The sequence below is a fragment of the Pristis pectinata genome, chromosome 7 (genome assembly GCF_009764475.1).
Source record: "Pristis pectinata isolate sPriPec2 chromosome 7, sPriPec2.1.pri, whole genome shotgun sequence".
In the NCBI taxonomy this organism is placed as follows: Eukaryota; Metazoa; Chordata; class Chondrichthyes; order Rhinopristiformes; family Pristidae; genus Pristis; species Pristis pectinata.
This window is the reverse complement of record NC_067411.1, coordinates 91,246,415-91,260,298: the sequence shown is the minus strand read 5'-3', so window position 1 is coordinate 91,260,298 and position 13,884 is coordinate 91,246,415. Positions and strand designations below refer to the sequence as shown.

General features: G+C 39.6%; 1 protein-coding gene across 1 annotated transcript in view; it reads right to left on the bottom strand.

Moving 5' to 3' along the window:
- The window catches only part of st8sia4 (ST8 alpha-N-acetyl-neuraminide alpha-2,8-sialyltransferase 4), a 49,571-nt gene extending 36,425 nt beyond the window's left edge, over positions 1-13,146 (bottom strand). Inside the window, exons 1-3 of the mRNA XM_052019652.1 lie at positions 12,893-13,146; positions 11,350-11,481; positions 634-891 (exon numbers count right to left, since the gene is read on the bottom strand). Of these exons, the coding sequence (XP_051875612.1) occupies positions 634-891; positions 11,350-11,481; positions 12,893-13,002 (500 nt within the window). The 5' untranslated portion in view covers positions 13,003-13,146. The remainder of the gene's footprint in view (positions 1-633; positions 892-11,349; positions 11,482-12,892) is intronic.
- Between the last annotated feature and the right edge of the window lie 738 nt (positions 13,147-13,884).

Here is a 13,884-nt window from a genome sequence, read left to right as displayed (position 1 = left end):
TTCTCTCTGCCTCTTTTCACAGAGGGAAGTAAATCAGCACTCATCCTTTACATTTTATTGAGCTCTTTCCAATCTTTTCACCTTTAATACTCAAGAGTACAAAACTTCAAGAGAATGATATTAATCATTTCATAAATAAACATGTCTTTTAAATACATACCCAAAAAAAAATTGGTATTTCTTTCTTAGTAGTATTATTTTCTAGATCTTTGTCCATACCACTTAAGTTGCAGCTAAAAAAATTAAAGCTCTGTGCCCTTCCTCTCCAAACTGACAGAGTTAGGGTCAGGAACTCAACAGGTAGATGATGGCCTCTGTAATTTTTCTTTATACAATCATGCAACATAGTCAGTGAGACCAGCAGTAGCAAGTGTAATATATTAGAACCAGATTGGTAACACTCTACCAGACATCATTTCCTTTACAAGATTCCTGCACATATCTCAGCATTAAAAAAAATGCTATTACATTCAAATAGGGAAACTACAAAACACAGAATTAAAACAGAGTACTTCATTTAAATTTATCTCGTACACAATCTATTATCTACAAACAAAAATCCAAAGCTCTGTGCTTTAAGAAATTATTGCTAACTGCAAAGATGTTAATATCTATTTTCAGAAGGAGCCTTACCTTATGACAAACTCATGACTGTCAATCTCTTTTCCACATCCACTACCGAGAAGAATCCCAGAATTCCCAACAACTGCACAAGTATTGAATCGCTTGTTCTTCATTGGTGACACCTCCGGAAGAAGACTGTGCAAATTGTGCGAGATGTTGAGAGTTCGACGCCTGTCCAGCACATAATGAATTATATCCCCTGGCTTTAAACTGCTTTTCACGACTGATATGTCTCTCTCAGCATCTAAAAATCGAAGAATATCCTTCCTGCATTGGAAGAAGTGACAATGAGCAAAAAATGATAAATGGATCAGAAAACATGCTTTGTACTTTTACTAGATCAAGGCAACATGATCAAAGTCTGAAAATGCATCACTGGAAATTCTGTTTACATTGTTTTACATCATAATATATGACAAAGACGCCAAAATAATACTACAAAGTAATAATAAGACCATGTGGGTTCCTGAACACTACAGCAAATAGCCTTGGAGGAAATACAATGCAAATTTTCTAGGCCAGTGGTGAGGGATCTGAATGAACAAGTAGAGAGAGCAACTGAACTTTAATGTTTCAAACTGAGAAATAGTGGGTGTGGAACTTGATTAGAGGTTTATAAAATAGGAAAGGGAAATTATAGGTTTCTTTTAAAAAGAACAATTCAAGACAAAAGGGTTTTAAAATAAACCAAGGTACACACAGAGGGAAAGTAAATGAAACTTGTTCTTTCAAAGTGTTCTTCATGTTACTTCTAAATTACATAGAACATTCCAAAAGATAGTGAATAATGACTTCAGTGAAGGATATATAAAATAATACAATTTACTGTGTTAGGAGAAGTCAGGAAATAGGATTATATTGGGAGAAAGCAGAAAATTAACTTTGTAAATTCAGTCCCCAAGGTCTAAATTAATTAGGAGTAAAAGGAATGAAAAGCTTCCTTCCGTGCTAAAATATCTATGCTCTAATGTCTAGCAAAATATATCTATGCATAATTGAAAGGAAAACAATATAGAAATTTGAAATGTGAAAGTGAACCTCATGACCTTGAAAGATCTAAAAATAAATGCTACAATTGCTCAGTTTTACGATAGTTTCTGAAAGGATATCTCCAAATAAAAAATACTCATTATTATAGTTCCTTTTGTAAAATAAAACATATTTTCTACAATGTTAAGGAGTTTCTTCCCCATCACAGGTTTACACACATTTGCTAATTTGAAGTACTGTCAACAATCCTGCAAGTTTCTTGGCAAACAATCTGCTTTGTACACGGTCAGCAAATGTAATGACTCAGTAATTGGTATTACTATACCATTGGTCACTTCTGACATCTTTTCTTTTTAAAAAAAGAATATCACTGTAATCCCTCATGAAATATCTTAAGAACTTGCTTTAAAAAAAAATCACATCATAAATATCTGCTGCATTTCTATCATAAGTTGTCAGAGTGAACAATTACACTGGGCTAAGGGGCAGACTAATACTGCCACCCAAACAGGCTGATATCTATGTACTGAGAACTTTGGCAACTGTAAGCACCTAATCCAGTTTTCTGTTGGTGGCGTGTGTATTTTTTTTCCTCAGAAGGATTGATGGAACAATACCAGGCTTCTGGGTCAAAAGGAGCACGAATATTTAGCTTTGTTTCACAAAATTCTGCTGTCTGGTACCTCTTTCACTTCCCCAGGAGATTGTTTTGCTTCTCTTTAGTAATGGGTTTCCAGTTTAGCTCCACGTTAAATTCCCCACTCTCTCCCCTATATCTCTGAGCTGGTTGTCTCCAATAACCTTTAAGAATCTCAGGCAAAAAAAAGTAAGAATATGTCTACTATTAAAATTCCATGCACCCTTGTTGCTGTACGAGGAAATGGCTGGTGCATCCCGATGAAGAGGTGCAATGCAAGGAGCTGAAAATCACCACCAAATATACTTCCAAGTCAATTTTGGCCATATTTGATGGGATGTGCCAAATCTTGCTAGCACAACCCATTTCCCATAATCACTGCCAATAGTCATCTCATTCCTGTACCTACCTGACCTAGACGTGTTTTCAACCTGAAATGTCTGGACACTGGAAAGGTGAATGAGTGATATCAGGGCCTCCAATAGCACATTGAAGAAGCCCTGACTCAAAACACCCATGAAATCTTTGACAGCTGGCAAAGCCCAGTCCTCAGCTTTGCCAGCTACCAGAGCTTGAGTGTTTCTGCAGGGCACTGAATGCTTCTGACATTTAGCACCTTTTCAAAATGATGTCAATATTTTTTAAAAAATAATGACATTTTAAAAGTGAACTAAAACCCCTAAAACCATTAAACTGACATAATTATAAAAAAAGGAGCTTCCCTCCCTTTTACTGGTCTGAAGCTCTACAATCCCAACGAAACCAATGAGGTCACAAATCCCGCACAATGTACCATGTGTCAATCACTTAGTATACACACTGGGGCATTTCAGCGGAGCCAACTGACAGATCTGACTGCCGCATCACATCAGTAAGTTCGGGACTTTCACATTTGACAACACACGCACTTGCTAATTTTTTTTTTAAAACATGTAAATGCCAGCACCACTGGGCTGTTGTCTCAATCCTTGGGAAATTCAGTAAGAAAACATAACCAATGTGGTTGCAACAATACACATGATCAGTTGGTAAACTCAGTGTCAATCCCCCAATCTCACATCATACTACTAAAGAAGTCAGTATGAACTTCACCCTTGAAAATTAAAGGCAGGGTATAAGCTGCTCTTCTGCCTTTCTATATTAGCCCCTGGGAGAAGGTCACAACCCAAGGCCAATGAGAAGCAGGAGGAGACTGGAAACTAAATGAAGAAAATAATATCCTCAAAAATATGCATCTTAGTTAAATTACAGTCTTAGGATGATGATGTACATATTCACAAATCCAAATCAAATAACTTACTGTTCTTTGCATTTTGAGTGAGCTATTTGGTTTTGAATGAGTAGCAAATTGCTTTAAGAATCTCAGGCAGAAAAAAAATTAAGAATATGTCTAATATTAAAATTCCATGCACTCTTGTTGCTGTACGTGCTTCAATGTCTCCACTTATTTCTTAATTGCCTCAAAGCCCCTTGGTGCCTTTCTTTTATTAGTCTTGTTAGCTAATACAGGTTGGAATGAATGGTCATGGCACCACTTCACATACCCTGCCTGTTTTATACCTTGCCATTTTTTCCAAATACAGTTTTTGCATCTCACATTATTGTCATGTATCTCACATTCAACTGAATTATCTGCAATAGTAGTAGGTGATTTTGAAAAAAAATCACTGCGCTCAAATCTTTCATAATTACGCTTTCTCAGAATTTAATATGCCTGCAGTATCACAGTACTAATGTGGAGAAATGGAAACCATAGAAGACGGGACTGCTAATACAGTAATCCCATATGTTGCTTGATGGGAAGGAACCCGCACACTTACAGTAGATGTTTATTGCTTCCTGAACTTTCTGCTGCCCACCATTTTCTTTAATTATTAAACTTTTCAATTTCATTAACACTAAAGAGAATAATCGTGATGTCAAAAATAATTTTAAATGATCCCTCAAGAAATCATATTCTCTCTGGGTCAGGAAATGTGAATGAGTCAAAAATAAAAACATCACAAGAGACCTGTTTGATCAGGCAAATATACTTTATCAGCCCCCTCAGGTTGGTATCACTCAAAAATCAAGGCCGTAATTATATTCCTGTTCTTCCTACCTCTCAACTGCCATTAGTTTGCTCTTGTATCACCTGGCCTTCAGAATTTAAGCAATTTGAGAACCTAATTCCCTCCAATAAAGAGCAAATAGCCAATTGTCAAAATTGCACAGAGTGTTATCCAAATTTTATGCCTTTCAAAAAGAGCAATGCTTTTACCAGACAGTATAACTATATTTTAAACAAACAGATGCATAATGGGGAACAGTGAATGCTGATTTTAATTCTAATTGTGAGCAAGGTTTTCTATAGCCACTGATCATACATAAGCTGGAAATACACAAGTTCATTCAGTGCACTTCACAGATACACATTTTCAGTTTTGATCCTATGTTTGTGCTTCTAATTGATCTCACGGGCCAAGTTGGGATACTAGTCTTTTACCTCCCAGCTAAACAAGGAGGAATTAAAGAAATCATCCTGGATTTCCAACAGTTTGAAATCCAGTGACCCCTACTGGAAAGAAATATTGTACAAATCCTTTCTGGGAACGGGATCAGGCCCAATTATAATGTAGCCAACACTCAAATAGCAGCTAACGGCCATCATTTGTACTTTGATGTGACCATTTGGCCAAGATAGTGGAAGATGGTTGGTGGTACTGTTGCTGAAAAAATAATGATTTCAAGATTGGAAGAAACAGAGTTGATAAAATGGGTTTCATACTATAACCATTATGCAAGTCTATGCATTGCTGTTCACCTTTTTAAAATCTGTTTATTTCTATTACCTCAGAAATGGCCATTTACTCTAAATTTCATAGCTAAAAGGGATGTAAAACTTTCCCAAGGATTCAAACTGAAGGGATAAGCTACAGCATTATGAAGGTTTTCCTCTGCATTAACCTATTGTAAACAACTTCCTCTAATTCTTCATTGATACATAATGCAGTTAATTGTGAAGTAAAACTTCAACAGTGAAAAAAAAATCCTAGTTTAAAATGGCCTTTGACACTGGAAGTACCCACAATGAGAACTTCCTCAGTGTTGTCTCTTAAGAATTTACGGAAAAAACATCAGCTGTTTGGTTTCCAAATGTCAGCCACCCCTTAACAGAACTGTACAATTAAAATCAAAACAATGATTTAGCTGCAGCAACATACATTGTGCATTTGGCTAACATGCTTCTCCACTTTAAGTAATATCTTCAAAGTGAACACAATACAAACTTTTATTATAAGTAACATATTTTTCAGTAACAAAGGAAACAACATCTAGCAATTTTATTGCTCAGAACCTCAGTTGAAAATCAAAGAAATACCCTAGTACTCATGTAGCAAATTAGTTAAGTGCCATGAGGAGTAAAAGTAGTTCAATGCATTGCCAGAGTTAGTGTGGAAACACCTATGGAAATGTTAGATGGCATATATGATTTTCATTTAATGATTTTTTTTATCCATGTGTGCTTCATTTGTGCATGCATTTAAGTATTAATAAACTATATCAACACCTAATAACCAAGATTAAAACTTTTCTTAATCAAGGTTAACCAAAGACATAGTGAGTAAAAGAGAACAGAACAAAAGGGCAGATGATAATGCCATATGGTTAGAGTAAACAAGACCCAAGTTGATTACATGAAGTTCAGATGGTAAGTAAAAGAGGAAGGGAAGTAAGGAGAGCATGAGAAATGACTGATAGCAAAATAAAGAATTTCTAAAAATATTCTGTGAGTACGTGAACAGGAAAAGGTTGTGAGACAAGAGCTGGAGCCAATCAGAAACCAAAAAGACAATTTACTCCAGAGACTGAGAGCCTACTTGAGATACTTAATGTGCTCGATACAGTCTTCATGAATGAAGAGAATATTACTGGAGTCTCAATAAAAAAAGATGTAACTGAGATTTTGGATCAGCTAAACAGTGTTAAAGAGAAGGTACTGGAAAGGCTAACTGAATGCGAAGTTAATAAATCCCCTGGTCCAGACAAGATGCATCATAAGTTGTTCAGTGAAAAATGAAAAGTGCCAAGTCCCTGGCCATAATCTTCCAAATCTCTATAGATTCGTGAGTGATACACGAGAACTAGAAAACTTCAAATTTAACACTCTTCTTCAAAACAAAAAGGGGGCAAGAGTAGACTCAGTAACTGCAGACCAGTTAGCTTAACCTTGGTGACGTGGAAAGTTTTAAGCACAATATTCAAAGACAGAATCAACACTGACTTGTACAAGTCCAAATTGATTAGGAAAAGCCAACATGGATTTGCTAAAGATAAATTGTGTTCAACTAAGATTTTTTTTATGAAATTACAAAAAGGACTGATGAGGAGAATGCAATTGATGTAGTTTTTATAACCTTAAAAAAACTATTTGGCAAGGTGCCACATAATAGGCTTGTCATCAAGACTGATGTTCAGGGAATAAAAAAAGGGCTACAGCAACATGGACAGAGAATTGGCTTTGTGAAAGAAGCCAGAAGTATAGTGAAAGGCTGTTTTAGGGCTGAATTGAAGAGTACTTATGGCTTCTACAAGGGTCAGTACTAGAAACACTGTTTTTCTAAAAATATATCAATGACATAAAGATTGACGTACAGGGTATAACTTCCAAATTTGTGGACAACACAAAACTTGAGACATTGTAAACTGTGAGGAGGATAGTAACAGACTTCAGGGAAAGGTATATAGGCTGGTGGAATGAGTACATCAGGCAGCACAATGGTGCAAGAGGTAGAGCTGCTGTCTCACCATTCTGGTCGCTCAGGTTTGATCCTGACCTTCAGAACAGTCTCTCTGGAGCTTGCGTGTTCTCTCTGTGACTAGTTGGGTCACCCCTGAATGCTGCAGTTCCCTCCCACGTCCTCCAGATATGCTGGCTGGCAGGTTAATTTGCTACAATAAATTAGTCCTAGCGCAGGTTGATGGTGGAATTAAAGGAGTTGATGGGCATGTGAAGGAAGATAAGTTACAAAGAAATAAATGGCGAATGGGAATACTCGGATAGAACAGACTCAATGGGTTGAATGGCCTCTTTCCAAGCTTGGATTCTTCCTTTCTGTCCCGAAATGCTGACAGCTAGTTATTGTCCTAGTGCGTTGTTAATCTTGCATGATAGGTGCATGAGCTTAGATGCTGAGGGTCACCATCCTGAATAGAAGAGGCTGGGGATTTGCCAGCTATACCCGATCCTTTCAATGTTTGGCATGCACATAGGTGCGTTTTCCAAAAAGTGTCACTGGATGGTAGTCAGGTGTTGGAAGGCCTGCCTAATATAAACCCAAACAGGCAGATAAGGAAAGCTTCAAGTATGATCCATGGTAGTTGCTAAATCAGTTGTAGTTACTGGAATGAAGCAAGAACAGACAAAGAAATTCTAATCAACCACCACACACTTTTCACCTTTTGTAATGCTCCCCCTTCCACTCCCATTTGCAAGGTGGCTGACCATGGGTATTGCATAATGATGTTTTGCTGGTGAGACTAAAAGCTGATGAATCCCATGGGTCCAGTGACTATATCCCAGAGTCTTGAAAGAGGTGGCTATGGAATTACTGGCCCAAGGTGAATGGTAGAGAAAATGCTAAAATCCATCATAAATAATATAGTAGCAGAATACCTTGAAAAGCTTGAGAGAATTGAACAAACTCAACATGGAATTCTGAAAGGTAAATCACATTTGAGTTATCTGCTGGAGTTCTTTGAGGATGTGACTGGTAGCATGGATAAAGGGGAACGGTGGCATTTTCGATAAAGTCCCATACTGGAGCAAGGTCACCAAGGTTAAGCATACAGAGTCGGGCATAATATATTGGCATGGATTGAGAAATGATTAGAGAACAGCAAGTGAAGAGTGAGAACTAATGGATTTTTCTCAGGTTGACAGACGGTGACTAGTGGGTTACCACAGGGATCAGTGCCCGGGCGCAAGCTACTCACAAACTGTACCGAGGATTTCTCTGAAAGGATGAAATGTCATATTTCCAAGTTTGCTGATGATACAAAACTATGCAGAAGTGTGAGACAGGAGATGGGTGCAAAGAATATCGAAGGGGATATATACAAGCTGACTGAGTGGGCAAGAACATGGCAGATGCAATATAATGTGGAAAAATGTCAAGCTATTCACTTTGGTGCACAAAATAAAAATGCAGAGTGCTTTTTAAATGGTGATGGATTGGGGAATGTTGGCATTAAAGGGACCCATGGGTCTTTGTACTCAAGTCTCTGAAAGCCAAGATGCAGATACACCAAATGATTGGTGGGGGGGGGGGGGGGGGGGGGGGGTGGGGTTGGCAGGGGGCAAAAGATATGTTAGTAGCAGTTAGCATAACACTATTACAGTGCCAGCGACCCAGGTTCAATTCCAGCTGCTGCCTGTAAGGAGTTTGTACGTTCTCCCCACGTCTGCGTGGGTTTCCTCCAGATGCCCCGGTTTCCTCCCACATTCTAAAGACGTACGGGTTAGGAAGTCGTGGGCATGCTATGTTGATGCCAGAAGTGTGATGACACTTGCGGGCTGCCCCCAGAATGCTCTACACAAAAGATGCATTTCACTGTGTGTTTTGATGGAAATGTGACTAATAAAGATATCTCGTATCATGACTTTACTGCAAGAGGATTTGAAATACAAGAGTAAAGATATCTTACTGCATTTGTGAGACTAAGTACAAATTTTGTTTCCTTATCTAAAAAAGGACATACATGTTATTTAAAAACTGCACCAAAGATTCATTACTCTGGTCATGGGGAAGGAGATTGTGCTATATGACGAGTGATTGAGTAGGCTAGGCCGAGAATTCGAAGCTTGAGGGTTGTTCTCATTGAAACCTGCAGAATGATTACAGGGCTCGACAGGGTGGACACAGATAGGATGCCTCCACTGGCTGAGAGTCTAGAGTCAGGAATCACAGACTCAGAATAAAAGTTAGACTGCTTAGGACTGAGATGAGGAGAAATTTCTTTAAACAGAGGGTGGTGAATCGATGGAATTCTCCACCATGGAGGGCTGTGGAGGCTCCATCACTCAAAAACAGGGATTGATAGACTTCTGGATATTAAGGGAATGAAGTGATATGTGGGTAGTGTAGGAAAGTGGCAATGAGGTAGAAGATCAGCCATGATCTCAATGAATGGCAGAGCAGGCTTAGAAGGCCCAATGGAACTTCAAGAGTCCAGATAACGGGACTCGGCTGGCAACGTCATTTGTCCATTTCCCTTGTTCGATGCTGCCTGACCTGCTGAGTTCTTCCAGTCTTTCATATGGACCCTACTCCTGCCTCTTTTTCTCATGTTCTTATAGCTGAAAATCATCTGATAGTCAATCAGATTTCAACTTTAGATGTAGTCTCACATATTACGAATGAACCAGTATCCACGGGGCAGTACGTATCCATTCTTTTTCAGGAAAGGAAAGAAGCGATTAATCAGTTCTAAAAATGGCTATACCTAGAAGAAGCTAACAAAAAAAAGATTAAAACTGTAATGCTAATTTTTGTTTCAATTGATAGTTATAGGTGATGCTAATTTCCTTATTCACTTGTAACAAGGATTTAGATTCTACTGCTAGCCTCAACAAAGTAGATTCTTCTTACAATTGTGTCAAAAAAAATCTACACAAATTACATGTCCCCTGTCCCCAATTCAATATGTTTCCAGATTCTGTCACAAATTCAATATTCCTGCAGGCCATGAGCCATAAAGTCAATATTCCTTCTGGTTCACTTTGTCACATGGCTTCTTCAAATAGCAACTGGAATACACCACAACAATAAGGTAGTAACACTAAAAATAAAATCCACCATCTTACACATACAAACAGTCACAAATACCAGTTAGTGCAGTTCAGAGCTAGATCTATTTTTTTCTTGAGCTTAAATTAAGTCACTGAACCTCCCACCACAACCCAAAAAGCAAAAACCTGCAGATGCTAGAAATCTGAAGTAAACACAGAAAATACTTGCAGCACTCATGACGTCAGGCAGCAGCTGCAGAGAGGAAAGTTATTGCATTAGGTCATTAGAACCAGTTAACTGTTTCTCTCTCCACAGATGCTGCCTGACCTGCTCGGTATTTCCTGTATTTTCTGTTTTTATACCCAACACAACAACTGCCCCTGGCAATCCAAGGTGAAACATCCAGTGTTAGATATAATCCATGCGTTCATACATCAGCTGACAAATAATTGGTTGGACCACCTGCTATATTACCATATTTCAGATTTTGATATATAACTGTTGCATTTTATTCAGTGTTAGCTAAATAATAAGGAACTCTGCTGCCCTGTAGATATGGCTCTATTAATATCACCAATTGTCTGAGGAATACCCGTGGTTCATTAAACATTTCTATCATTAGTGCTCGTATTACTCGATTATGTAGATCATAACATCAGTACTGCCTACCAGTTAAAATGATTATCTAAATGCCAGGTGCCTTGGGGCGGAGAAGGTATGGGGACTATAATAGTAGCAGCAAATGCTTTAATTCAATTAAAATATAAACGACCAGAATAACTTTATTTCTCATTATTTTTCAAGTATGCAAATTGGCTGCAAAGCTGAGAATGCAGAGTGTGCTCCTTCTCAACGATTCCTCGGGCTTGAGGCTAACGCACTTCCACGCCAATTCTCTGAGTCTGAAGGGGCCAAATGAGTGCTCGACAGGACTCACGGAGTTTGCTACCGACGGGACAAGACATGCACGGTGGGGGCAGATGGGTGGATGCATTGGGAACTCGCACGCAGAGTCCAGATCTGGGATTGCAAATCAGGCTGGAACCAATTAATGAATTTTACTGTTGGATAGTGGGGTGCAAAACGTGACCTTAACCCGTAGCAAGGAATTAGTGAATTGCATGCAGGAATTGCTCACTTTTTTCTATCCAGTTCTGCTTCAATGAATAAACCAAAATTCCAATTTTGCTCACATGTTACTGAAATTGTTATTTTGAATATTGGGTTCTTATCAAAGGAGTATAATACATTTGTGTTAATTATACAGTGAGATACAGGCACAGTATCGATAATATAGGATGATTTATTTAAAAAAAAACTTTATACCTGATCTTGATAACTAGAGATGCATTGTTTTTCCACCCCTTCAGTGAGGGCTCGAAGCGCGGAAGCAGGTTCTTCCCATTTACTTTAGTGGAAGTATTCACCATCAGCCGTGTTGGACTCGCTTCTCCATCCCTGAAAGAGTTATGTTTTTTTGAGGGGGGGAAAGGCTGCTACAGATATTACTGTCAACACTGAATCAATCGCAGGTCGTGCGGTGCATCGACCCGTACATCGTGCGTGTTGCAGGAAACTGCTCAACAGCAACTGACCTTCCTCTGTTCACAAAGACTGCCTGATAGAGCCGACTCTCCAGGCAGCTACGGTTGGTTTTCCTGTTTGTAACACAAATGCCTCTTCTAGTTTTGCAAACGCACGCGATCGAGCACAGATTAAACTTGCCAGTTGTGGTTGGGTGACTGATTACTCGCCTTACCTTTCACCACAGCTCTCCCGCCCCCACCTCCCCCATGAACGATAGACACCGAAGACTTGGTGTCATCTCTCAACACCGGCCAGTGGACTCTCCACTAACTGACTTGCTTGTTTTTGCTCTCGGAAAAGAAATGCCCTTTCTTTTTTTTTGTTTCCTACAGATCTGCAAAAAAGATAGAGCTGTAATATCTCATGGCTAGAGATGTCTGTAGCTCATAACTAGCAGTATCAGGATAATCGGTGACAATCCAATCCTCCACCGTTATGGGAATCAGCAAACATCAAATTCGTAATGACAGTTTCATAAATGGAAACCCCGAGGTAAGATGCGAAACTAATATTAACCGGGGAATCGGCGAATAGTTCTAATGTGCACCCTTTCAAAGTCTATTAAAAGAGACACACTCGTTGCACAGAGGAGAACGGTGGTCTGCTGTAGTGCCGGGTTCAATGTGGCTTCATAGCTCCAACAGATCACTTAAATCACAACCACCCGGTGTGTGTACCATACCAAACACTGGCATGTAAACCACATCCGAAGAGCAGGCACAAGCCCACCTACTGGAGAAAAAGAGAGCGAGGTGGCAACTGAATAAAACACAACACAAAGACAGCAGTGATTTGGCAGGGGTTAGTTTCTGAAAAGGAACCACGGCTTGATTTGAACAGCAGCACAGAGCATCGCTATGAAATTCCTGCCCGGTTTCTTTCACACGAGTTTGTCGGGGGAGGGATAAGGGGTGTTGGTGGTGGGTTGCTTTGGGTTTGGCATCAGAGACTTGCCTTTCTCAGCGATTCACTTCCACAAACATTTCCAGTTGATCCCAACACTTTAACAAAAAAACCGCTCGTAAGTCACGTCCTCAGCACAATAATGCAATAAAACTACAACTAACTCGATTGTAAATGTGCTTAAAACTATTCCTAAAACGTTAGTAGCACCTCTAAAAGGTAACAAAAAAATCACTTGTGGATTACAAATGCTAATTGGCTTTCATCGAGATAATTAAACATCAATAAACCGAAATAATTGCAATTACCGATTTGCAAACTCTTCTTTAAAAATATTTCACCACTTTTTTTTATTTAATACAAGAATAATACACATTACCCCGGCTGCGTTAGGTGGTGCTCCGATCTTGTTATGTCCTTTGTTTTAAAAAGAATCACAATGATACTTATGGTGGTGCATAAGGTCCAACATTTTCGAGGGAGACGCATTGTTTTATAAGTGTTTATCTATTTATATGTAGAAATCAACCCGTCGACTTCCCTTCCAGTCTGGGAAATAAGTAAGGCGCAAATGTTGCTGTCTGTGAGACTGAGACAGACAGACACTTCCCCGTCCGCTTCCCTTTCTCTCTCAGTTCATCCACTCAGCGGGAAAGAACTAAGCACAGTGCCGAATGATTGACATTGCCTGGCGCCAGTAGCAGCTCTCTTCTTGCTTGGCCCGCCCCCCAATCTTTTTTATGTTCGCCAATAGGAAATCGGAACTGCGGTCTCGGTGAGGAGCGATGATTGACAGGAGCCTGGGCGCTACGCTGAGTGGCTTTAAGTCAGCGGGTGTCTGGCAGGTAGAGAAGGGAAGCGAGGGGTAGGGAGGAGGTGTTGCATTTTGCAAAATACGGTCGCTTTCTTGTCTGTGTAAAAAGAAGTAGGTTAACGTAAGAGTTGGGAGTAAACTTTCACCTGAGCAGTGCATCGCAAACATTGCTCGAAGCGCGTTGGGTGCGCCCCCACCGTTAATTTCCATTAATACAAGTTACGTGGGCCGCGGTGGGAAAGGGGTAGTAGCAAGTTAGAGCCGGCTGCAGAGATCAACCACAACAGAAATATTTGTCTTGTGTTTGGGGACGCTACATAGACAAATAAATTACAGACGTGAAGTTGCATGCGGTAGTGGTTTCCTGCTTTGAAGTTGGTCCTCCAGCCATACCTTTTTCTGGTTGTTCTTCCTCCCCCCCCCCCCCCTCCCCTCCCCCTATCGTCAATCTGTTGTGTTCTCTCGTTTGTTCATGGGTTTCTCACCTTACAAATTGTTGCATTTCTCGCCTGAAAGTTAGCAGCTTTGACAGTGCCGAATATCTCAAGTGAGGGACA